The 27317-nt window shown below is 37.0% G+C and overlaps 2 protein-coding genes across 3 annotated transcripts; both read right to left on the minus strand.

The window, feature by feature from the left end:
- Nucleotides 1–466: 466 nt before the first annotated feature.
- On the minus strand, nucleotides 467–10300 carry tmem276b (transmembrane protein 276b). Its single transcript, XM_082162014.1, has 4 exons — nucleotides 9244–10300; nucleotides 4479–4592; nucleotides 3082–3219; nucleotides 467–2847 (listed from the first exon to the last, which is right to left on the minus strand). The coding sequence occupies exons 1-4, from the start codon at nucleotides 9620–9622 to the stop codon at nucleotides 2597–2599; spliced, it is 882 nt and encodes a 293-aa protein (XP_082018140.1). The 5' UTR covers nucleotides 9623–10300; the 3' UTR covers nucleotides 467–2596.
- Nucleotides 10301–14739: 4439 nt separating this feature from the next.
- On the minus strand, nucleotides 14740–27247 carry slc39a13 (solute carrier family 39 member 13). 2 transcript variants are annotated; one of them, XM_082150907.1, is made up of 10 exons: nucleotides 27085–27247; nucleotides 24235–24610; nucleotides 21890–21997; nucleotides 20983–21116; nucleotides 17851–17979; nucleotides 17562–17651; nucleotides 16880–16930; nucleotides 16566–16698; nucleotides 16106–16205; nucleotides 14740–16010 (listed from the first exon to the last, which is right to left on the minus strand). In XM_082150907.1, the coding sequence occupies exons 1-10, from the start codon at nucleotides 27127–27129 to the stop codon at nucleotides 15935–15937; spliced, it is 1242 nt and encodes a 413-aa protein (XP_082007033.1). In that variant the 5' UTR covers nucleotides 27130–27247; the 3' UTR covers nucleotides 14740–15934. The 2 variants fall into 2 exon arrangements, with proteins under 2 accessions (XP_082007033.1, XP_082007034.1); XM_082150908.1 differs by having other exon boundaries at nucleotides 24235–24591; nucleotides 27085–27244.
- Between the last annotated feature and the right edge of the window lie 70 nt (nucleotides 27248–27317).

Here is a 27317-nt window from a genome sequence, read left to right on the forward strand (position 1 = left end):
AACTATGCAATATGTGTAACACTTTACAATGAGGACCGATTAGTTAACGTTAGCAAATATTAACTAATGAGGAATACATTTGTTACAGTATTTATAGATCTGTGTTAACGTTAGTTTAAAAAAATACAACTGTTTATTGTTGAAATTAACATTAACTAAGACTAACAAATGCTTTAGAAATATTTTTTTACATGTTAGTTCATGTTAACTAATGTATTTAACTAGTTAACAAACGAAACCTTATTGTAAAGTGTTACCGAATATATTAAACCAGACTCACGTGCCCCATATACTTCCCTTCATGTACTCAGGATTATTATTATTATTAATATTATTAATTGTTTTACAAAAGCATGTACTATATGTACTCATATAGCAAGCCAAACCGAAGCCCAGGGGGGACTATTACATTAAAAAGTATTTTAATAAAAAAAAGAATGAAATATAAATGAAAAGTACCTCTTGATGAAATGCTACTAACATTTTATTTCATAAAATAAAAGTCATTTAAAAAAAATGACACAATCTAAATACACTGAAATTAATCAATATGACGGCATGCGAGACAATGACACCTGTTTTCTCCTTATGAAATGAACCAGTAAAACAGTTCATACCCAAAAAAAAATAAAAAAGTGGTGCTACTTCCGCTGCCAAAGAAAATGGCAGCATTTGTACAAATGTCTCTCACATCTCCCCAAAAGTGACAAAACACCTGAAGCTGCTTTTATTTGAGAAGCTATTTTTTTTTTACACATTGTTCTTGTGCTCTTTTTATCCTCTCCAAAACATTCACATTTTCATCTTTTCTAAGTGCCATTTATTACTTCTTTGCCGCTTTGTTTCCAGTCAATACATGATCGGCAGTTCATCAGAAAGCTCACACTCAATAAAACACTTTCCTATCTACCTAAAGGGATTTGTTCTTTTGGCTTTGTTCATTTTATGTCTATGACATAAATGTTTGTGCCAATCAGCTGTATAGGGGACTGCCATGAAGGGGACTGGACTCCCCTGTTTCCCTCAAATGTTGTACTTTACAAACACATTCCAATTTCCCAAAATACGCACTCAAAATACTTCCACAGTATTTGCCGTCTTACGTTAACTATTGCATTTACCTATCCCCACTGTGAATACCAACATCAGTACGTTACTCTCAAGAATTGATCTGGATTTTGTGGAGGTCTATGAGACTATGAATGTACATTTGACAAAGACATGTGCGGCATTGTTAAATGATTTATGTTAACTGTGCTTTTCACAGTAGCGTCCGCAATAAATAATATCCATTGGTGAGAGAAGAATCAATATGAATTATTCATGATAATGTGGAGAAACACTCACTCTTAAAAAAAGACTACTATATTAAAGCCTCCAGACCTGTTGGGGTTGTTTAAAATATTGTTTGGTTGGAGTTGGTCGTACAAACATTACATGATGTAAACATTAATAGCTTGTTGCGTGTCATGTAGCTATTGCAGCAAACTAAACACCCCACTCCTGCAATCCATCATCTTGATTTCAATTGTGTGCATTATGTTTTCTGTATTTCGACCTCATATATCACTTTTTGTGACTAAACATAACACTGAAATCCCTTAGAAATCCTCAACTTACATGTGCATCAAGAGCTTAAATTGTATCTTGACTATTCAACAACATTCAGGTTGGAAGGTGCGGAGCTCTCGTATAACTCTGATTCTAAGCATGTTGTGCTTATAACAGCAATAAGGCTTCATGAGAAATGACGTTCAGAAATAACCTCCACAAACATTTTTGAAAACAAATTAGTTTCACATGCCATTAAGTAGTAAATTTGGTCAGATTCCTCAAAACAGCTATACCACAGACCAAGCCAGGTCACCGATCATTACAATCATATAACAAAGAGAGAAAAGTCTCCATTTGTATCCATAAGCGTAATTTCATACAAATGTAGACCTGAAATCTAGACAAAATGATGTGTTTTTACACATACGGACTCTTTGAGGCTTTAGGAAATGTGCTTTTCAAAGCTTGAATGACAGAAATACTTTTCTCTCTCCTTTCTGTTGCTTCATTATGGGCTTAACTCCTCCACACCATCAGTCAGCTATAAGAAAACCTGTGGATTTATTTGTTCTCTTGATGTCTTTGAAAAGATTTCTGTGCAGTTGTGGAATTTTGAACAGAGAGCACCATTTTATTATGAATCCTCTTGGAGAGAAGACAGTCGCCTCCAGCTCGCTTCTCTTTCATGAAACAGAGCAGTGAAAAATTTCATTGGTTTTTGTGAATGTGTGTGTTTGTGTGTGTCACAAAAGACCAGAGTGAGACATGTGAGGGGGTGGAAGATGCTCGGTGGTCTGTGCATGTGTCTCCATCTTGACTCTCAGCAGTGTCCAGACCATTTACAGATTTTAATATTTTATCAAATTGTACGGTGTACACAAGTTGTGTTGACATCGGTGATCAACAAGAGCCCGAAAGTCATTTGAAAATGATCCAGTCAGTATAACGCATGATGATGAATAGGCCAGATGCTTTGTCCTTACGTAGACGCTGTATACATGTTGTGAAAATGTTGCTGCAACGTTGCTCCAGAAGTCTCTGCTCACACAGTCCCATTTTCGTGCCTGGACTTGTGGACTGTGGTGCGGGCCAAGGGGCTGCTTAAAGAAGGGGCCAGCGTACATAAGAAACCGGCCAGCAGGGTGAGACCCAGTCCGCCCCAGGCACAGAACATGGACCAGCCGTACCCATGACTGATGTCCTCTGGAAGGCCGTAAAGGTAACGTGGGTAACGGGACAGCTCAAAGTTAATGCCCGCCACACACGTACACAGGGAGATAATACAGCAGGTTCCTGTCAGAGAGAGGAAATTACTCAAGATGTATCATCAGACATTCATAAAACACACTTTCCTTTTAAGATCACAAATATAGGATGCAATTCATGCTTTGATCTATTTTCAAAGCACTTCTATGTATTTACATAATGTTGTATGAGAAACCAGCCACTAGATGGCGATATAATTGAGCAGTCAAGTTACATTCGTCACTTTTTTTCTCTCTCTCACACACACTCTCTGTCTCTTACCGCCCATGAGGAAGAGTAGTCCAGCTACATACTGCATGAGATCATGTTGTTGACAGCATCCAAGAACACCGATGATCCAGCCAAAAAGAATGATAGAGACAGCCATGCCCACAAAACCTGCTGTCATCCTCCGCAGATCTACAGCACAAAACACAATCATCAAGACCCTTTTGTTGCTATTCAGGGCTTTATAAGCATCTAGTGATGACTTATATACTGCATGTTAAATATTTACGTTTTGCTTTTATTTTATTCATCAAGGACTTTTTATTATATATATACATTCATATTCTATATACTACAAAGGTAATAATGAAACTAGTACCATTGCATCAAGAAAGCAACCAATTCCTACAATGCTATTATTATCCCCATAAAAAATAAAATAAAAATATGGCCATACAGGGCCAGTTAAATTACTGATTTGAAATACGAAGAGGGAAATATTATAATCCATGATAAAAGATCAGTTTACAGTGCAATTTTTTTCATATTATTATATCATATCTTGAGCAAACTATTTTGTCTATTCACTCATTTAAAAATAACATTTCTTATTAATATCACAGCTGAAAACAGTTGCTGATGCTTAATATTTTTGTAAAAACCGTGATACTTTTTTTCAGGATTATTTGATGAATTGGAAGTTCAAAATAACAGCGTTTGTTTGAACTATATATAGGGTAACACTTTAATTTAGAGTTCAATTCTCACTATTAACTAGTTATTATTAGGATATTGGCTGTTTATTAGTACTTATAAACCCCATATTTAAACCACGCCTTATTCTGCATGACCATATTCGACATCCCTTAATCCTAACCAATAATACCTTACTAACTATTAATAAGCAATAATTAGGAGTTTATTGGGGCAACGTTGGAGGTAATAGTGAGAACTGGACACTAGCCTAAAGTGTGACCAAAAAAAGGTAGAAGTAAATCAGTTAATCTAATTAAGAGGAGGGAAATATTCACATCAGTGAATATTCTGTATTTGTCAGTACAGGCTGGCATGCAGTATAAAATGTTTGACCTTTTTGGTGAAATAATGAATCTTTTTTTAGTGCTTTAATGTGATTTCATTTAAAGTAAACAATGTAAGATGTCTTGGAGCATTACAAAGTATCATCCATACATTCATTCTCCAAACCATTAATCCTCTATAGTGTCAGAAAGAAAGTATCATATTTTACAAACATATTGCTACAACTGGGGATTGGAGAAGGATCAGTTACAATCACTTTATAAGTAAAAAGTGTGTACACAGACTCACAAATATTGTCTTTAAATATGCATATCACAGACAGAATTGTTTATGAATGAATGAACTGATCAACCCCACAGGCATGAATTTTGTATATCTGACACAAGTAAAAGAGCGTCTGCCAGACTCACGCAGAGCATGCCACTCATCTTGTCGGATGGTCTTGGTGATATTGACGGGAAGGTTTCGAGGCAGGATTGAAGAGGTGTAATGATACTTTACAGGGGTGCATCTCTGAATCAAACCTATTTGAACAAAACAGTGAATCAAGAAGTATACTCTTTGATGACATTTACAGCATTTACTGTTTAGGAAAAGCAAATCAGTCCGAGGCTTTAATCTCCTGAGGAACAGCAGGTCTGTTGTGATCATAAAATGCAACAAAGCGGCCCATGCTTCTATTCACTTTAATTAAAGCATTTCCTGGAGAGCAATTAGGCACAGGATCAAATGCACAGGGTCATAAATATCATAGTTACATATGGATTTTATTTTCATGTAAAATTAGAGAAACAGGCTTTAAAAACAAACCTACTTCATTCAGTTGTAGAATTTCAATACTATAAACCCATCAGTATTTACGAATACCTAAACTGCAATGACAATCACTAATGTCTGTGAAATTTAGCCTATGCAAGCAAAACTGCTATTTTTGAAGGGAGCATGTATACCATTACAAATAATTTTTATTAAAGATAGAGATAGAGACACATTTGTTTGGCAGTTTAAGGTCTTGAATGATGTAAGTGTGTTGTGTATCAGACAAGATGTGTATAGTGCTGATTGCCTTCCTCCCTGATGAGAACCTTATTGCCTGAACAGGCAAGTGTGTGAACCTTAGAATAATTAACTTGCACTTTATGAAGCCGAAACAGTAATTTTCGGTCATAAGGTTTCCTTTGTCTGGACATAAAACAGACTTAATCTGGTAGAAATTCAAATCTTTATCAGAGAAACCTCAAATGTAAATCAGATAACATGAAATGTTGTGACTTTCACAGTTTGCTGTGTTGTATCAATACATTTCAGTCCCCACAGGCTATGCAGGGTTTTTCAAGGTACAGTTTGTGTTCTTTTCACCCACATCAGGATTATTTTTAGCATTCTTCAAGCTGATGATTTGGTCTGGGATTGATTTGCATAAATCAGAGCAGGCTTTCATGTTCTATTCATAAGTGTTGCAAAGTGCGTGGTATGGTTTGACACTCTTCCAGTTGTTAGACTAGGTGATGGTGATGCAAGATCTGGGGTCTCGTTTATAAAATGTTGCGTAGAAATCATCCTTCATTTGATCTTACAATCATTTGTCAATGTACGTATACATTGTGATTCAAAGAACGAATGTACGCACAACAAAACCTGTGTACGCTTCTCATCCAGATGGGAAATTTATCAATCTCAAATTATCTTGAAATTGTGCGCAGCTGAATAGTTTTAGATCTCTGCCTAATTAATGTCATTCGCATATAAAAGAGCACCAGTCAACGTCCAAATCCTGAGAAGTGCTTAGATTTCCAAACACCTGCAGTACTCCGACTCTCTGGCACAAGGAAAAGTGTGTACGTCTGCTTAGACACTCACGTGGCACTAAGCACTTTTCCACGTCAAAGACCGTTTTGTATAAATATAAACGTTGGTGTAGATTTGAGCGTACGCACACTCTAAGTTCAAATCTGTGCATAAGCATGTTTTATAAATGAGGGCCACAGAGTGGTTTTCTGTTTGGATGCCTCAATATCTCTTGATGTTTTAGCTGTGTTACAGTATATAGCTACAGTATATGATTGCATCTTATGGAATCTTTTCTGCCTGCATGCAACATTTATTTCAGATACCCAACATTAAAGTTTAGCTTTATTTTCAATATTTTCACATTTTCTACACATTGACAAGTATGTAAAACCTTAACTTAACTTAATATTGGAAGTTAAAGGGGTAGTTCACTCAAAAATGAAAATTCTGTCATCATTTTCTCACCCTCAAGTTGTTCCAAACCTGTATAAATGTCTTTGTTCTGCTGAACACAAAGGAAGATATTTTCAAAGTTGTTTGTAACCAAACAGTTGTGGGGCACCATTGACTTCCATAGTATTTTTTCTCCATACTATGGAAGTCAATGATGCCCCACAATGTTTTGGTTACCCATATTCTTCAAAATATCTTCCTTTGTGTTCAGCAGAAGAATGAAACTCATACAGCTTAGCTTACTTTAAGTAAGATTTTTTGACTCTCTTCACAGAGTCAACAAAACCAGAAAATGTCAAATGAATGTCAACAATAAAACCAAAACGTACCTCTAAGCAATAATGACATTCTCATATTATGTGTAACCTGAAAAATATTGAGAAACTTCTGTTGGAAGCTAACCTAGGATGATATTAAGCACAATAACAAATACTTTCATACAGCAGTGATTTTCTTCAGAGAGATTTCATGATGCAGACACAGTCAACTGTATTACTAAAACACACACATCAAACTGGTTCTCAAAGCCCATCGAAATATGACCACATCTTGCTGCATCAAAAAGCCTAGTTTAGATGTTCTTTTTCTACCACAGAATGTGATTTTGTTCTGTCATAAACAACAATATAAAACACAAATGCTGCACAACTGGTTCACTAGATTCTCAGATGATTCTCAGTCATCAGAAACATGTTGGGTCAAAGGGTGAGACAGACATATTGTGGATTAGACAAAACAAGAGATGAGAGGTGAAGTCAAGGATAGAGAGGACGTGCTGCCATTTAATTAGTCTTTACAGAAATTAGACTGTTAAATTCATTAATCAAAGTGTTTTCTAAGGCACAAAAACACATTGAGTTTGCTGCTTTACAGATCTGTGATGAAATGACGAGTACAGACCTCATGCGTCAGCTGAGCAGATTGTGTCATGTTTATCATATCTATGTGTCAAATATATTGTGACAGCTTGTTCTATGTCACAATCCCAAACTGACACATCAAAGGAACCAGGAATCTCTTACAAAGACACTTTGCACATTCTGTTCAATTCTCTGCTGAAGAAAATGCATTCTTGTACTCTTATTTGTGTAAACAAGGAAAAACATGTCTGTGAAATCTGATGGAAACTCTACAAAGAGACTTCAATTTAATTGGTGAACCAAAGTTATAACAAAAGAAACAAAAATCAATACCCTGCGCAGATCAGATTTTTAGGATACAATTCAAATTTGCATAACACATTTTATTAGCTTTTTAAATGTATTGCTACTGAGAATTACAGTATTAAGCATGACATGTGAGCTTGTCTTTTTCAGTTTTTAAAACATTCTGACATGTTTAAAATATTTTACATTTGGAGAACACATTGTGTACTATAATGATTCGAATTAGTCTGAACTGTTCCAGTTCTCTAAATATCACTTTGTTTGTTTTGGTAGATTAACAGTGCTCCGATATTTTTTAACCATTAAGATAAGTAAACATCTATAGTATGTTTTACTGTTTGTATATTTAGAACCAATTATGTTAATTCTGCTCAGGAGAGTATAACTGACACTCAGGAACAATGTTTTGCCTGCTTTATCTGAACAAAAAAATGACTGGGCAGACACGGGTTGGTGAATAAACTGGACTATAAATCTGGAAGAAATGTTTTCCTGGGTGTTGGCTCACAGTCTAACTGGAGTGGTTGCACACCATCACTACTTCATCATTCATGACATCTACAGAGCCACTTAGGCTGACCTGGGAAAATCAATGAACAAATTATTGATGAAGATATGGCCAAGTGAGCAGCGTTCCTTCTCTTTGCAACCCAGCAAGAGAAATGGCTGCTGTAAGAGCTCACATTTAATATTTAAGGCCTGAACATATCGTGGAATGAGATCTTTATCAAAGAAGAGGAGGGTGCTGTAAGCCTCTTATGAGCTTGATCATCTTATGGATATTGTTATCTGATATAGTCTAGGCATTCTTTAACTGTTATTAGAGAAGGTAATTTGTTTTACAAAACAAATACTTATGTTCACTAGTAGGCTACTACATTTATATGCCACAGTGTATATATATTTAGAATAAATAAAGTTCACAACATACACTTCAGCCCACATTGTCACATGATGCAGCATCAGAGCTGCCTTGAACTTTGCTATTGTTATCCCATTATAAATATTAGTCAAAGACAAGAATAGAAGAAAAAAGAAGAAAAGAAATAGAAAATGTGGTTTAGGTAGTTTGGCATAATCCATTCTTTATTTAAATAGTTTTGTTATAAAATATTATCAATAGGCCTTTAAAAACAAAAAAACATTTTTGTCTGTCAAATCAGTGTGTAACAAAAAAGCAGGTTTCAATGTGACGTTTTCTACTCTAGGTTATCAAAGAAATGATCCTATATATCATCTCAGACATCCTTATTTATCACAGATCCTCATCACTTTTTTGTAATGCTTTTAATTTCATACTTAGAATAATCATTTCATATTTTTCTATATTCGTCATTTAAAATGTACAATTGTAATTGCTATACAAATACACGTATGCTCTGTGTAGCATTATGTAAATCCACCTTTTGGTGGTCTCTAAGCAATTTCTGTTCCGCCTTTACAGATGGCACAGGTAGGCTGCTTTCAGCACCTCGGATAGCGACAGGGATCAGATTCAGGCCTTCCACATTCCCCTTCACTGTTGACATCGCTTTACAAATAATCTTAATAAAGGAAGTGCCACTAAGCGAAGGCTAGTGCAACGTGGGTACAGAGACAACGAGAAGAACCAGCCTATCCGAATGGCATTGATAACAATCAGGCAAAATGTTCGAGTGAGATTTACCGCTGGAGGAACGTCCACATCCGTTCGCTTCCAAACAAAACGGCCTGGACCGAGGCTCTAGTGCTTGACAAAGGCACATCAAAACAGGAAGCAACTCACCTTTGTAAATGAGATCCTCGGTCTCCAGGTCAAAGCCCTCGCGATGACACTTTCTCCACAGACCGGAGATCGTGGAGTTGAACTGGCGGCTGCAGTGAGACTCCATGGCCGTCGCCGATGCCGGAGCGTGCCGCTTCACGCGCGCCTCCGTCGCTTTCCTCTCAAAGCCCTTAGGAGGCATCTGGAGTGGCAAGTTGTGATTTGAGATGTAAATGTATCCGGGATCGTTCCGCTTGTTTGCGTAGTTCTTACAGCGTTCGCGGTGCCGCCGAGCATCCGTCTCGTACCAATAATCGGTGCAGATGGCCATAGCCAACAAGATAAGAGAGGAAAACGCCAAGAAAAGCCCCGCGCTGGTTAAAATCTTAATGGCGGCCATCTTCTCCGCTCGTTGGAGAGCCCAGACAGACGCTCGGTCCTCCCTCGGCAGCCGTTGTGAAAGGCAAAGCAAGAAAACCCACCGAATCTCTAGCAGCTCTCGGACGCTGACATGACCAGGCTCGATTCCAGCTCGATGCGATCTATTGTTGCAGAGCGCCCGGACAGATGTGCTGGTTTTCCACCATCTATTTTGATTTTGAGTTAAGGAGAGGGGGATAGATGGGAAGAGGAGAGGCGATGCGAGAACCAGGACTGAGTGAGTGGTGGTTTGGTTTGAGTGCAATGCTCTCTCTTTCCTCTTGGGCCTTAGCGAACTGAGTGAGAAGAGACCAATTAGGTTCGCGGAGAATAGTGATAAACATGAGATGAGAGGGTCATTTATTGATTACAAACTCCAGCACAGCATTACAGATGTAAACAGCTGTTCAAATATGTGACCCTGGATTACAAAACCAGTCACAAGTAGCTCGGGTATATTTGTGGCAAAAGCCAACAATACATTATATGGGTCAGAATTATCTCTTTTTTTTTTTTTTTATGCCAAAAATCAATAGGATATGAAGTACAGACCATGTTCCATTAAGATATTTTGTACATTTCCTACCGTAAATATATAAAACATTTATTTTTGTGAGTGAATGCAGCACAATCGCGAACATAAATGAACAACTTTAAAAGGCGACTTTTCTCAATATTCAAATAGTTGTATCTCGGCCAAATATTGTCCTATCTTAACAGCTTTCAGGTGATGTACACAACTCAATTAAAAAAAAATTACCCATGTGACTGGTTTTGTGGTCCAGGTTCACATATTTCTTCAAGACTGTACTGTATCCTTTTTTAGCTCTCTTGCTCTCCTTGATGTTTACTACTTACTAATTATTGGGGCATTCCCAATGGATGCCTTTTTCATTAAAAAACTATGTTTTACTGTAGGCTATAAAAAGTGAACATCTATAGCCTCTTAAATGCATCAGTTATTTACTGTAAAAATGATAAAAATGTCAATTTTTCAGGACACTGTATTTTAAAGATAATTTTGTAAAATCCAAATAATAATAATAATAATAATAATTTGTTACATTTATATAGCGCTTTTTCTGAGACCTCAAAGCGCTTTACATAGATAATAATAATAATAATTTGTTACATTTATATAGCGCTTTTTCTGAGACCTCAAAGCGCTTTACATAGATGGGGGAATCTCCTCAACCACCACCAATGTGCAGCATCCACTTGGATGATGCGACGGCAGCCATATTGCGCCAGAACGCCCACCACACACCAGCTTACTGGTGGAGAGGAGACAGCTTACTGATGAAGCCAATCAGTATATGGGGATGATTAGGAGGCCATGATGGACAGAGGCCAAGGGGCAAATTTGGCCAGGATGCCAGGGTTACACCCCTACTCTTTTTCGAAGGACATCCTGGGATTTTTAATGACCACAGAGAGTCAGGACCTCGGTTTAACGTCTCATCCGAAGGACGGTGCTCTTTTTGGCAGTATAGTGTCCCCGTCACTATACTGGGGCATTAGGACCCACACAGACCACAGGGTGAGCACCCCCTGCTGGCCTCACTAACACCTCTTCCAGCAGCAACCTGGTTTTCTCAGGAGGTCTCCCATCCAGGTACTAACCAGGCTCAGCCCTGCTTAGCTTCAGTGGGCAACCAGTCTTGGGCTACAGGGTGACATGGCTGCTGGCCATATCAAATAAGTGATATGGTGATATGGCGGTGATATGGCAGTGATATGGCTGCTGGCCACACACAAATAAGCTTTACAGATCTTTATTATAAAGGGTTTAAACAATGTTTTTCATGATCGTTCAATGAACCATCCACAATTATTAAACATGCACCTGTGGAACAGTCCTTAAAGGGTTAGTTACACACACACACACACACACACACACACACACACACACACACACACACACACACACACACACACACACACACACATGTATATGTATATATATACTGTATGTATGCATATATGTATATGTGTGTGTGTGTGTGTGTGTGTGTATATGTATTATGTTTGTATATATGTATACATATGTGTGTATATATATGTATTATGTTTGTATATATGTATACATATGTGTGTATATATATGTATGTATATATATATATATATATACACACATATGTATACATATATATACAAACATATATACATACACATATACATACACATATACATACACATATATATATATATATATATATATATATATATATATATATATATATGTATGTGTGTATATATATATATATATATATATATATATATATATATATGTATGTATATGTGTATATATATATATATATATATATATATATATATATATACATATATGTATGTATATATACATAGATATATATGCACACACACATATATATATATATATATATATATATATATATATATATATATATATATATATATATATATATATATATTATATATACATACATATATTTATATATATACATTTCAGCAATGTTTTTGTGTGGGGTCACACATCTCACACATTTTTTTTTTTAAACACATTATTATAGCCAAAAAGGCATCTTGCTGAAAGATAAAACAATTTATAACTTAATATCTTAAGAACTAATGCCTAACATAAAAGTTTTTTTTATTTTTTTTTATTAGTGAGAAACACAATTTTGCTTCTCAGAGTTAAATATCACCAAACAGGGAACAGAAAATCTTTGTCATTTGGATTTGCTGAAATAAATTGAAATATTAGCACACTGAGAAAGTAAAGAAACCCTGAACAGAAAACTGCTCAAGGTAAACTCTCAGAATGCAGCACTGTGTCCTGCCCATGTATGGTAGACTTTGTCTTCGGAAACATTCCCAGCAGCAGTAAAAAAATAAAAAATAAACCTGTAGGCCTACAAATCTCAACCCATTTTATGAAACCTGAGAAAGTATTTGTGTTATTGTGCTATATTAAAACACGTATTTAGCCTGAAATATCAAATATGATGCACAATTGGCCTTACAAATCACATACAGTGTGTGAAATGTTTTACTAACTTTTGCATCTGTCCTTCGACTCCTTTCAAGACTTTTTTTTCTTCTAGTTTCTCCCCCACTCTTGTTATGTCAGCATTATTTTACTTCCCTGCTCCTCTCTTTCTCCCAATTTTCAACATGATCAGGTATACTCAAATCTTTTATTAATATGCTTGGTGTGAACTGCAGCAGCACTAACTTGCCACCTGTCATCCATGGAGGCGGCCCACAGAGAGGAGCTTCAGAAGCGTGGGAGGTTCAGGTCAAGATACAGGAGAATAAATCATGTTAGTACAAGCAGCCACGTTTTAGGTGCCCATCGGAAGCCGTTTGAAGGACAAGGCATAAAGGCTTTCGGAAATTTTTTTATTAAATAAAGTGGCACCTCATTGTCCAAAGTTCCAGGCAGTTTCCCACACACTGAGCTCTGTCAGGGCAGATGATGACAAAGGAAGACAACCCACAGGCTAGTCGTTATGGCAACGGTCCCTTGCCAAACAGACTGTGTTGAAATAGGACAAGTGTGAACACAAAATCAATACCACCCCCTGATTCCCATATGACATTTCAGACCCAGACTGTGCAGAAAAATGTGCTTGTGGCACGCATCTTGGCATAGCCGACACCGTTGCAGAACTACTACTTTGAACATACAGGACTTGGAGTGGCAGGCAATTCGAGCCATTTGTATGACATCTCATATTGAAAAATGCAAAGTAGACAAAATAGACTCCAAAGATATGCAAATAAACTCCACACAGTTGTCAAGCCAAACTGCATTAGCATAGAACAGTAGTGAAAAGTCAAAAAGCTCATGGATGGGTATAGCTTGCTGACGGTTAAACATGGTAGGGGATCCATAATAGTAAGGGTAGCCATCTCATAAGAGTCCTTAGGAATAATACAGGGTTCTCACACCTTGGTTAACTTCAAATTCAAGGACCTTTCAAGGACTTTCCAGGTCCAATACCCTCAAATTCAAGGACTTAATGTGGGGACACATATGTGGTGTTCAACAACAAACGTTGAGGTACCATCGTAGTAGTTGTGTGCGCTTGAACGTCATGGCAACGTACAACACAAAGTACCTCACGTGGGAAACACTTAACGTAACGTGTTAATGCGCATAACTAACGTTAATCAAGCAAGCTATTATGCATAGGCCACGAAGTGTTGGCGAAATAACACATTAGCGGACCAGAGGGAATAATATGGATTTTTTTTTCCAGAAAACGTCTTGTACAAAATTAATTCAAGCACTTTCAAGGACCTGTATCTATGTATGTTTATTTTCAAAAACTTTCCAGGGCCTTGAAATATTTTTTTCAGATTCACAAACTTTCAAGGACCCGTGGGAACCCTGAAAATAGTTCCTCCACATGGGCATAACAGCCAAGGGATAGCTGGTAATTCAGCAGGTCATGAGAAACCTATGCGCCCTCATGATTAAATGCATCTTCCGGAAGGTACTGCATTTTCCTGAAAAGTCATTCTGATATGCAAACCAGAACTGCTAAATGTCATTTAGGATCCATTAATGCTAATACAATAGAAAAGACCCGTTTTGATGCAGGAAAGACACTCACACTCAACATGCATCAATTCAATTGGTGGACATTTACCACAGACAGTAGGCTACATGAAGCAATCTAGAGAATTGTTCTGCATCTAAAAAAATTAAAATAAAATAAAAACTCAAACATAATGTTAGCAATTTAGAAAAACTAAAATAGAAAAGGCAGTCGATGTTAAATGTTGATTAAAACATGGTCCTGAAATGTTTATTTATTTTCTGGTGACCTATCCCTTTAACTGACACAATAACATACATTTTTAGTGTTTCTATTCATTTGCACTGAATACGAGTTATTAGAAATTTCAATCATCCATTATTAAGTCTTAATCTGAATAGACATTTGGTTCGAAGGTTAGCAAATGATTGAGATTTAAACAGTCAGCTGAACTACCAAATACATTTCTAAAGAGTTTCTACAGTGCTGGATTGCAGTGGTGATTCTACAAGTGAAAGCTGCACAAAGTTCAATCATAAAAAAAAATAAAAAAAAACACAACAACAGGTTTAAATCAAACAGGAACATATCTTTATTTCAACTATACAATGGGAGGACTCAAGTCTTAAAAGTTATACATTTTTCTTTCAACATGACATTGTTAATAGAATAAATATAATCTCTTTTCAAATATTTACATTTTGGCAAAGACCGTTCTGACCTGCCAAGTGATGCGTTCAGAACATTCTTTCAGTAACATTCCATGTACAAAACTGGCAAAACAGGAAATCCATTTATCAACTATTTCATTATCTTCTTTAAAAATTTGATCGAAATGTATGAAATGGCACCAAGTCATTAGAGTAAAAGAACTGTCTGCTTATGAATCTATCAATCTATCAAGACTAAATCACTCAAAACTCTGAATCGCAATGCCAGGACCACAGCGAACAGAAAATCAGAGAATTAAAATGAAATGCAGCAATGTAGTGGCTATCAGGATATAATCAATAACAAGAGTAAATACTGTAAGAAAATAAGGCCTGTTGAGTATTTTCAAAAGTGTTTGACAGAAGGAGTGTATTCAATGATGTATGTGCAAGAGGAATATGTACTCATGCATGGATGTCTTGAGCAAATGAAGTGTGAAAGGAGCTTTAATAGATTTAACTTCCACAGATTAATTTATAAAAGTGAAGCAATAAGCTTTTTAAAAAAGAAATGATGATGACCATCAAAAATCGGATTATGTAAGTGTATGTGCCTGTACAGTGTTTGCATGTCCATTATGTTGACTTACAATTAAAGCAAAACACAGTGATGAAACCTACTGACAATGGAAAGTAACAGGTTCTTCTTACTGAGCATAAGTCATTGACACCAGGCTGGAACATGATTATGAACAAGACTGCAAAATAGGAGCAGCTTAGGTATTTGATATTTGGTATTTGAACCAAAACAACTACTGTTAATTTGGAGCACCATTTGCACAAATCTGTATTTCCCTTCAGTTTCAGCTGGTGCTTATAAGGCATCATGAGTTATGTCTAAATGTAATCTGGACACAGATGGTTCCTGGTGTTTGAAAGATAAGGCTAAAATCACACCTGATTGTCAAGGCTGTTTCTTTATTTGGTCTTTCCTCACACGGTCTTTGGGGTGACAAAAATGTGTAAATTATTTAAAGCTGAAACAGTGAAGTGAATAGTCCATTCTAGGTGACACTCTAAACGTCCCTTGAAAAAAGCAGCGCTCGCCTGTGGCTAGTCCATGACGACTGAGAGAAGAGCCATGACTGCAATCCCACAAAACAACAGCAGAACCTGCAGAAAGGAGTTCCTGTGGGAACAGGGGACATGGTCATGGACATTCAGTCATTTAATATGTGAAGTATGAGAGGAATTTTACATGTGGGAGGTGGAAGTGGACCTTACCTAGGGTTGGTCTCTTCTAGCAGATCAGGTACCACATTGACCAAGGCGATGTAAATAAAGCCACCTGAGGTGAAGGGCAGGATCCAGGCAGTGGCATTCTCTATAAAGACGCAAATGAGTAGAATCAACACTGAATAATGTTTGATAAGGATCTTATATTAAGCACACTGATCCACATATAAAGTCCAGAATAGGATGAACAAATGTTTATTTTGTGGAAAACCCAAACAAAGACAATGATTATTTATTAAGCATCAGTAGCTGCTAAAAATCATGTTAAGAATGGGAACAAACACTGACATCAGAAGAAAGATGATCCACTCAAGATCAAAGATACACTACCATCCAAAAGTTTGGGGTAGGTAAGATTTTTCAATAAGATGGAATAAAAGAAAAGATTTTTTTTTTTTTTTAATGGTAATGCATATAATGTATAGTCTGAGACTACGAGATGTCTCACCTGCCCCATGATGTGATTGGGAGCAAAGAGCAAAACACGCCCCCAGGACTCCTCCTAATGCTGTAGAGAGCTGCATACGGGTGGCTTTCCAACGGTCAAAGCCTGCTCGCAGCAAAATAGCAAAATCGCCCACCTTTCCATCAAGACAAATGAATGTACAGCAACAGAAACTGGTAAGTACTGGGACAATTCATGTACAGTAACTGTTGGAATGACTATAAATGATTATCGATCAGCTAAAAATGAAATGCATTGCTTCCTTATAACAATTACTTGGCTGAAACTCAAGAGACTCAAGATATTGAGATACGTACCTCATGAGGGATCTCATGAAGCAAAATAGCGAACGTTGTTAAGAAACCAACCTGTTAGGACAGGTAAAGTAAGACATTGTAAAGTTCTCAGAATAAACTAATTATTTAGTAAGCCAAGCCCTTGTTTTCTAATAGAATCATGACATGGCAGTGAAACCATATTATGTTTCGTAATTTGGCACATATGTTTAACTGAAATGTCAACAGAGGCTATGGGGGAGGTAGAGAAAACCGTAAAATGGCAGTTCTCCATCAGTACTCTGCCTTGCATTTATGCAGCCAAATATGTATGTCCAGGCCAGTGAGCAAATGTGTAAAAGTGTGTTTTTATGTGCAAGTATGTTGCACCAAGTCCATTTCCTCTGAAACTCCCTCCCCACGCATGCTGGGAGCCTTATGCTTCTCCACCTGGACTTCAACTTCACATAAGCCATATAAATACTGCTGCACTATAAATATTACCACACATCACATGAACATCTCTATCTCACGGTTTGCAATGGTCCAAAAGAATCATGGGAGAACCCTTAAATGCTTTAAAATAGAAGTTTTAAAATGCTTAAAAGTGGCCAAAGCATACTATATTTATACAGTAACTGAATCTATTTATATAACAATCACCCTTGCAAGACAGTAGTACTGCCGAATCACTTTTATGTGGAATTGGTCCATTTGCTCTTACCTTTCGGCTTACTAAGAAGCTTCCTGCCACTGCCAGCCCGTGAGTGAAGTTATCAATGCAGTTAGCAAGAAGGTTTAGATAACCACTTGTCTGAAGAAATAATGAAGCATTGCATATTCAGTAAATGGAAGAGAAAGATAATAGATAAGACTTTTCAAATGCTGTATGATTGTTAAGAAGGAAACAGTCCCAGATTTAGATGTACTTGTCTATAATAAAAATAATAATAATATAATGACCACTTAGACCTTTTATTGTGCACAAGGCATGATTAGTGTGTGCATCTTACCTTTATTTTCTCTGGCTCTGTGTAAGGGCTGATGTCAGTCTTTGGCTTGGAGTCGGAGTTGTTGTTTGAGCAGATGCCATTTGTTTGTGGGGACACAGAGACCTCGCTGCTCGTATCTGTTGAAGAGGACTAATATGGGGAGAGAAAACGCCACAATAAGCCATTCTAATCTGGGATCATTTCACAGCATTCAAGACCACAAGCAAAAAGACAATTTCCCCACCTTCAAATAAACCTTGGATTTAAAACCCATTCAAAACAAATCAATACTTATATTCAGCATGGATGTATTAAATTGATCAAACGTGACAGTGACATTTTACACAAAAATATTAAGCAGCACAACTGCTTTCAACATTGATAATAAATGTTTCTTGAGCAGGAAATCATCATATTAGAATGATTTCTGAATGATCATGTGATAGTGAAGTAAAGCCTGGAGTAATGATGCTGAAAATTCAGCTTTACCATCAGAGGAATAAATTACATTTTAAAATATATTTCACAATATTACTCTTACTGTATTTTGATCAAATTAGCCTTGGCAAACATAAAATACTTGTATAAAAAACATTAAAGAAACTTTTTCTTCAACAATTTACTCCCACTGCTGCCTGTTTGTCAGCTCCATTACAAAGACACTGCTATAAACATTTTCCATTCATTTTTATTAACTATCGAAAATATCGAACTTGTCCGTGGGAATGCACAGCACTCTGTACATAGATAAGCTGTAAATGACTACAAGTAATCCTTTAATTCTCAAATTAAACAGACTAAATCCTCAGCAGACTGATAACACTCAGTTTAGCTCCATTTCAACCAAATATTAGCTCACACTCAAAGCCTAAAAATCTTTTTAGTTGTCAATTCTTTCTACATCAGTTTTTTGAGACAGTACTTGGCTGGCTGGCTGGCAAAAGCTGACTGTGAGAAAAGAATCGTCACTACAGCAACGAGCCTTTCATAATGTAATAACAGAAGTTGACGCTTCCTCCCTGTTCTAGCCTCTCAGCTGTGGTTTCTGTGCACCGTGGCAGACTTCTGTGGCCCGTCTGTCTGCTGATGGAATGCTGGTGGCAGCTGCTTCCTGCTAGACACTATTTTTAGCTACCTAAACAGAGCAGAGGCTATCAATCAAACTCACAGGTCTCCCGTAAGCTAGACAGAAGACTCAAATGTAGACATTTACAAACAGATAAAAGTCATAATCCAAGTCAAATTAAAAGTTATAATTAGAAGGGCAGGCAGAGAGTGGGTGTAAAATGGACATCTAACATCACAGGCACTGCAAGCTCCTCTGTTTTGTGCGATTTGAGTGACCAAGGTACCCAAGACTCCCTCTAAAAAAAGCGAGAGTAGATCCATCCAAGCACATTTCTCGTTTCACATGCAGTGCACAAAGCTAGAAAATTAGAAAAAGGGACCAGACTAAAAGAAACAAACATGGAGGTGTAAAGATGGACACTATAACTTTATTTGTAAATGGGTGTTTATTTGTTGACAAAGCAAGCCATGCCATGCCTACAATTGAAAATAAGCAGAACAAATATGTTATTCATTTGTCTTAGGAAGCATCTAAGAGCAAATATTTTAAGGCCTTAAGCTGTTATCTCCCTTGGGGTGGAGCTTGCAAAGTGAAAACTTGTGTGTGTGTTTAACTGGCACTGATGCAATATACTGAAACGAGCCCAGAATAAAGAGGTTTGTGTTCCTCTTGAATGCCAGGAATGGTCCTGTTGGTATTTGAATAGGACATGAATTGGGATTTTGAATATCTGTCTGACACGAACAGTAATTTATGATTTAAGACTCCACAACATTTGCTTCAAAGTAAATGTTACTTAGTGCCATTTTTCCATATTGATTCCTTTACCATAGTGAATATGAGAGACAGAGCCAGAGTTACCAAGAGGACGGGGTTAAGTGTAGGGTCAAATACTGGACTAGACTATTGATGATAAAAAATTTAAAAGGCATAGTTTTCCCATGCGACTCCCATTCCAAAGACTGTGAAAGAAAAATAATGTATATCCATCTGACACAAACAGTGATTCATGATTCGAGACTCCACAACATTCCTGTAGACCTTATGTAGCCCCGCCCCTTTTCAGCGCTGCGCTTGTCGTCTTTTGTCTTCCGGTCTGTATTTTCACGGCGATCTTGCGTATTTATGAATGAGCAGCTCGTTTTAAAATCTTCCCGGTCTACTGACATTTGTTAAGACGTGCTATAAACATTACAATCCTCATGATAACTTTCGTTAACTTTACATTAAGTAAATCCACTTCAAAAGCTATTTTACTCCTGGACAGCAATGCCAGAGATCTACAGAGCGACCACAAAAACGGAAGTTTAAAGACAATATTTTAAAGATGGCTGCGCGCTTGTTTCTCTGGCGCATAAGGTCTATAGCATTAATTATTCCGTCAGTAGTATACCTTCCCTATGTGTGCTCACCAAAACATTTTAATCTTAATAACATGTTTAAACAATAATTATTTATAAGAACTGGTAAAAGCTAATAGCAGTTGGCATTAAGAACTGAAATGAACAAGAGAGAAGCTCAGACTCAGGTTTGGCCAAACATTCAAAGTCTGTCAAGCTTTTCCCAGAGACTCAAAATATATTTATACATTTATATAAATATTTATGACACTTGGGACATTGTTAACAAAACATGAAGAAAGCAGACACAACAAACTATTACTCCTTTTTTAGCCAGTCCTCAAAAGGAAAATGTGCCAGTATAATTTTTTTTTTTTAATAGTAGTACTTTTTAAGTTAAATAACGCGAAAAATTAAATAGATAAAATAGATTTATAAATATTCCAACTGCATTCTGATTGTTTACTACATGAGGCTTGGTGGAGTTTGAGTGGATGCATAATAAATGTATGTGATTCTGTTGAGTGCACAACTCCACCATCGTTCTTTTGGCTCCCCCATGAGGTTCAGAACTGCAATGTTCCACTTTATCAATTAAACTGATTCAAAGTGCTGGAATATGTAGTGTATAAACTATTGCCATATAACATGCATGGAACTACATTATAGGCTAAAAGGTTGTTAAATAGTTAAAAATGGCAGGTGAGGAAATGAAGTGACAGGGCAAAAGCACATGTAACTTACTTTGGCTTTTTGGCAGGTAGCTCTGCTCTCTGAGTCACTGTCTTCATCAGGGAACATCTTCTCCAAGATCAGAAAAGACAGCAGACCCCCTATCACCCACAAACCCTGCGTACGATAGTGTCTCTGGGACCCATCTATCCAGCATATACACACAAAAAGGGGAGAGAAAGAGAAATGTTCCTTTTCTATATAAATCTAAGAATAATAAAAAAAAATGTAACTTCACTAAGCTTCATCTATTAACTAAAACTATTAAAAAGCATTTAAGTAATTGAAAAATTAAAATAAATAAACAGATGAAAAACGTTTTAGTAACATTACTAATATAAATAAATAAATAAATAAAGATATATATATAACATAATATAAAACTATAAAATTGTATGTAAACTATAATTTAAATAAAATGAAAATATAAAAGTAAATAATTCAAAATATGAATTCTATAAAAGTATACTGTCAACACTAAAAAACAACAACAAAGAAAATCAATGGCTCTGCCTTAAAAACTGCAGGCTATTGTATATGGACCAATCCTGCCTTTATTCAAAATATATGACAAGCTTTTGGTCTTATCTATTTATTGAATATTATATCTAGTTTATTGAAGTTCTGTGTGTTTCTATTTTTAATGTCGATGGAAGCTGTGAATTGCACTGTGTGAGCCTTTTTTTTTTCATATCGATTCCAGTACCAAAGTGAATATAAGAGACTGAGCCAGAGTTACCAAGGGGACGGGGTTTAGTTAAGGGTCAATTACTGGACTAGACTATTGATGGTAAAATGTTAAAAACGCATAGTTCCCTAAGAGATTCCCATTCCAAAGACTGTGAAAGAAAAAGAGCACACAGATAATGATTAATGCATGACCAACAGCAAATGTTATATATAATGTGAGATTTCTCACCAGGACTGGAAGTGTAAGCCCAGGCTTCAGGAAGGAGGTGGAGAAACACGTCTCCTAGGAGACCACCAATGGCAAAACTCAGCAGCTTCTTCAGCTTCTGACACCCAGCTGCAATCAGTGTGAAAGCATCAGCGCCACTTCATAAACATGACAAAAAATGCTTGATGTGCATCTTGTTGTGTTAAAAAAACTGAGCAAATCCTTCACACATAGCAGATGGCAGACGAAGAAACCTCTATACAGTTGCACAATCATTCTACAAATTCTTACATATCTTTAACAATTATTTTGTTTTTCCATTCAGTTTAGGTTTTGAAGCTGCAAAGCTGTAATAAGATAGTTTTGCAACCCTAAAGTGTGGGAATATAACAGGCCTAAAATATCTAACACCATTATTCACCACTGCTTTGAGAATCACGTGGTGAGTCTCTGTGGTACAGTAACAGGACACACCTAAATTGCTTATAATTCCATCTAAACCTCTACTGTCCTGCCCACTACACCCTACACTGGTAGGTCAGAACAGACCTTCTCTTAAGCCGGTCTACTTCCTGAGTGGGATCCACTGCCAGACTCTGATCTATTTCTGCATGACTGATATCATCACAGACAAAAGTTTCACTGCAGCATTGCCCTCTGCAAAGGTCTTTAGAGACCAACCTGTTCACCATATAATGGTACTGTGCAGCACACTTTTTTGCATTTCCTATTATGGTTCTGTTGGCTCTTCTCTTGAACGTCCACTACATCAATAATTATTTGGACAAGCCATGACAGGTGTAGCTGAAGATGTGATTGCTCAACAAATTCTTTTCAAGGTCAAGCATGCTCACACAACATTTTTCTCAGTGTCGGTCGGATAATCTCTCTGCAAGATCATTTATATCATATAATGAATACAGTGGAAAATTCGGACTTTTTTTTCTCAGAATCACGAGATATAAACTCGTAATTGCGAGAAAAAGTCAGAATTGTCAGATATAAACTGAGATATATATATATATATATATTTGGGGCAGTCATGGCCTAGTGGTTAGGGAGTTGAACTGGTAACCCAAAGGTTGCTGGTTCGATTCCAGAACCGGTGGGAAATGACTGAGGTGCCCTTGAGCAAGGCACCTAACCCCTAATCGCTCCCCGGGCGCCACACAAAGGCTGCCCGCTGCTCTGGGTGTGTGTATCCACGTTTGCAGTGTCTGTGTGTTAACTACTCACTACTCTGCTCCTAATGTGTGTGCATTAACTTGGATGGGTTAAATGCAGAGGTCAAATTCCAAGTATGGGTTACCATACTTGGCCATCACGTGTCACTCTCTCTCACTATATATATATATATATATATATATATATATATATATATATATATATATATATATATATATATATATATATATATATATATATATAATATTTTTCCCCTCAGAACTGGACTACTATAACTCGCAACAGCGAATTTATATCTCACAATTCTGAGAAAAGTCAGAATTGCAAGATGTAAACTAGCAACTGTGAGAAAAATAATTATCTTTTAAAATGGTTTATTCTGTGGTGAAACAAGCTTCCATGAGTAACTGAGCAAGCTATGAAATATTTTAGCTTTGCTTACACATTGTCAGCTAACTAACAGGGAAGTGTAGTATAACCAGGATGAACCTGTATTATTTCAAATAAAATAAAACAAATACAAAATAACAAACAAAAATTAAATAAACACTGCTTTTTACAGATTAATTTCAGGATTGGTCTTGATCCCATATTAGTCTCCTTTAAAACATTTTTTATATTATAAATGTGGCTTATTTAGTGGCTGGGAAATTACTTTAACATGGTACGAAAAACAAAAGACTGAGGAACCGGTCAAAAGGAGCAAAGGGAAAAAATCCCACAGAGAACATGATCTTGAATTAAAAGGAGGAAGTGCCACAAAAGCCTTGCCTTATATTAACCAGACAACTGTGTGAAGACCTGCATCAATCTACAAGCTGATTCTCTCTTGTTTGTATTAATAACAAACACATGTCCGTTTGTCACACTAGGCCTGATGTGTGACCAGAATCATCTAATTTTTTCCATTCTGCTCAAATTATAGATGACCTGCGCAGGGCAAGAAAAGAAAACCTTTTCAACCTAAAGGACGGAACAAAGAAAAGACACACAAATACAGATGCCTGTCCATTAGTCAGCACCGGGACACAGCTGCGAATATCTGGATCAGCTCTAACTGTAACACAATCAACCTGACCTGGTTAGTATGTAACCTGATGCTAGATTAGTTGTTACAATGAGCTGGTTACACACACAGGCCTACATCACAAATAGCACGCAAGCATATAAATGTGACTTACCCTCAGTTTTTAAAGTTGTTCCAGCTTCAATGGGTATCACTAAAAGCGGAAAGATACCACTAAGTCCGATGGCAATCGATCCCAAGAGGGAGCAGAACCAAACATCTAGGTTGTCGACGGAGAACAGCTCATCCAGGTACTGGAGGTCTACAAGGTCCTTAATGCTCCATGGTCCTGGTCCTGCAGCTGCAGTCTTTGCCTGGGCCACAGCGGTCTGAGCCATCATCTTCCCGTCAAAGGATGACGCCAGTAGGGCGGCGCCAAGGAGCAGCACAGCAAATGCCCAAACGGGCCTCTCGGGTCCTGCGCTCATCAGCCCAGACCTCCGCAATGCACGTGGAAGAAACATGTAGGGTGCTGTAAGGAATAGAGGAGCCTTCAAACAGAATTTCATGAAGTGGAAAGATTAGTTTTAATAAGGTTCTGGGTTTCTTAGTCCCGAATGAAATAAACAGTTATTTTTTCATATCAGTGTTTGAGCAACTTTGAGTTGCAATTTAACAAGAGCATCACAAGCAGGAATATGTACTATTCTGTATACACTACAGTTCAAAGTTTGGAGTCAGTAAGATTAAGATTAAGATTCAATTAATACTATTATTCAGCAAGGCCACATTAAATTGATCAAATGTGAGTCACACTATAAATGCTCTTGTTTTGAACTTAAAGGGGTAGTTCACCCAAAAATGAAAATTCTGTCAGTAATTACTCACCTTCATGTTGTTCCAACCCCAGACCTTCGTTCATCTTCGGAACACAAATTAAGATATTTTTGATTAAATCTGAGTGCTGTCTCACTCCTCCATAGGCTTCTAAGACATTATAACTTGCTGGCCCAGAAAATGCATTAAAGACATCGTTAATATAGTCCAAGTGACTACAGTGGCTCAATCTTAAATTTATAAAGCGACAAGAATACTTTTTGTGCGCAAAACTAAAATAACGACTTTATTCCACTATTAATTTCCTTCTCTCTGAGCCTCGAGTTTTTTCACGTAGTGTTTTAGCGCAGCGCGTCTGTGTTGCACGTCACCATGTAGGCTCACTATTGGCCGATGCTGGTCATGTGTGTCGTGCGTGTGACGTACAACACAGAAGCGCTGCGCTATTACACTAAGTGAAAAAACTCGAGTCCCAGAGAGAAGGAAATAAATAGTGGAATAAAGTCGTTATTTTGGGGGTTTTTTGCGCACAAAAAGTATTCTCGTCGCTTTATAAACTTAAGATTGAGCCACTGTAGTCACTTGGACTATATTAACGATGTCTTTAATGCATTTTCTGGGCCAGCAAGTTATAGTGTCTTAGAAGCCTATGGAGGAGTGAGCCAGCTCTCAGATTTAATCAAAAATATCTTAATTTGTGTTCCGAAGATGAACGAAGGTCTTACGGGGTTGGAACAACATGAGGGTGAGTAATTACTGACAGAATTTTCATTTTTGGGTGAACTACCCCTTTAAAGACAGTTTCCACAAAAACAGAAAGCAGCACAAGCACAATTGTTCACTGTGGATAAGAAATGCACAATATCAGCATATTAGAATAATTTCTGAAATATAATGAAATAGAAAAGTTATTTCCAATTTACTCAATTTTAATCAATTAAATGCATTACACGGTGAGCATCAGAGACTGCTTTCACAACTCTTCTAGAACCTAAACTTTTTGAACGGTTGAGTGAAATCTGTGAAATTATTACCATTGCATAATTTATTACAATTTTTCTTTTTTTGTCTCTTTAGAACCATTATTTATAAAAAAAATTCTCACGGCACCTATAAAAAGGATACGAATACCTTTACAAATGTGACATCTGTTGTAGTTCTTATATAGCAATCTGTTAACCACAGCTTAAAAATTCTAAATTTATGTTTTAAAATATGAAAGACATTTTATTCATAATTCGAAAACTGCAATTCTAAAAAGCCACTTGAATATGGAAGTCATGGTGAATTAGCCCTTTGGCTTTACCTACAAATTGAAATGTCTGTATATGGTGACTAAGTGCCTCCACTTCTATCCACATCCCAAAAAAAAAAAAAAGAAAAAAAAGAACCCACAGTAAACAGAAGACACCACATAAAAAGACAGACATTCAAAAAGACCAAGGCCATGCGAGTCATAACCCAGACAAAACACCACACATTTAGGTAGTTACTGTCAACACAGGGACACAACCTATAAGCAATAGAAATGAAACAATTAAAACATGATAGATAGTACATAATGCATTAGAGGCAGGCCTAACACAATATCTTCCAACTAACCGTATAACAACAGCATCACCCAATAATAATGAGGCTAAATGAGTTCAGCTGTCTCCAGCAGGTGATTTTTATACAATGCTGAAACTTAACATAAGAGTTAAATGGCCTTTATTATGTTTTATATACAAAACAAAATAAAACAATGATTTTAAGTTTTAACCGATGTAAATGACACCAATGATGCACGTTATGGGTGGACAAAAATGCTGTACAATCAGTATGCTAACATTCACACAGGAGCAGCACGCTTGAACAGTGTGTGGACGTGCACGAGTTCAGGGAGCGGTGAGATTCCCGAGAAATTCCAGACCGTTTTCCGACCGTTTTCACTCTATAGTTTGCAAAGTTTCAGCGTTTCGCTGCTAAACTAATTAAAAAAGCAAAGAATGTCCGAATGCAAAACCAGCAGTGTTTATCTGATACTTATTGGCAATGAACAAAAATTCGCAAAAGCCAACGTTGCTGCAATATTGTTTCCGATAAAAGCAACTGAACTTACAAACTACCTCGATACAAAGTTGCGTGTCTTGAAAAACAATCACTGCCTACCAGATTTGCAGCGATAAATAAAAACGTTTTATCTTACCCTGCTGAAATTCCTACAGTTTTCACTCCGGGTTGACCCTGCCATCCAGGCACTGCTGAGTAGAAGAGATGGAGCTGTTGGAGCACTCCAGCAGACTCCCGATTTCTCTGCTGAAAGATTTTCCACTGTCAGCCACGTCTCACCGACCGGAAGTGCATTTCCAGACTGCGCTCGCGCACTAACCGGAGGAGGAGACTCAACGCCAAACGTGGAGAACGTGCTAGAAGATGATT

The sequence above is a fragment of the Leuciscus leuciscus genome (assembly GCF_965113295.1).
Source record: "Leuciscus leuciscus genome assembly, chromosome: 2".
NCBI lineage: Eukaryota > Metazoa > Chordata > Actinopteri > Cypriniformes > Leuciscidae > Leuciscus > Leuciscus leuciscus.

Bases quoted from the DNA above. Each gene is read 5' to 3' on its own strand.
- tmem276b (XM_082162014.1), bottom strand. From the start codon at position 9,622: ATGGCCGCCATTAAGATTTTAACCAGCGCGGGGCTTTTCTTGGCGTTT. The intron at 4,593-9,243 runs GTGAGTTGCTTC...TTGTTCAAATAG, and splicing joins CGAGGATCTCATTTACAAAG to GTTTGATTCAGAGATGCACC. The intron at 2,848-3,081 runs GTAAGAGACAGA...TCTCTCTGACAG, and splicing joins ACTACTCTTCCTCATGGGCG to GAACCTGCTGTATTATCTCC.
- slc39a13 (XM_082150907.1), bottom strand. From the start codon at position 27,129: ATGGCAGGGTCAACCCGGAGTGAAAACTGTAGGAATTTCAGCAGG. The intron at 17,980-20,982 runs GTAAGTTACATG...TCCCCATATTAG, and splicing joins CTACCTGCCAAAAAGCCAAA to TCCTCTTCAACAGATACGAG. The intron at 16,699-16,879 runs GTACGTATCTCA...CTTGATGGAAAG, and splicing joins TTCATGAGATCCCTCATGAG to GTGGGCGATTTTGCTATTTT.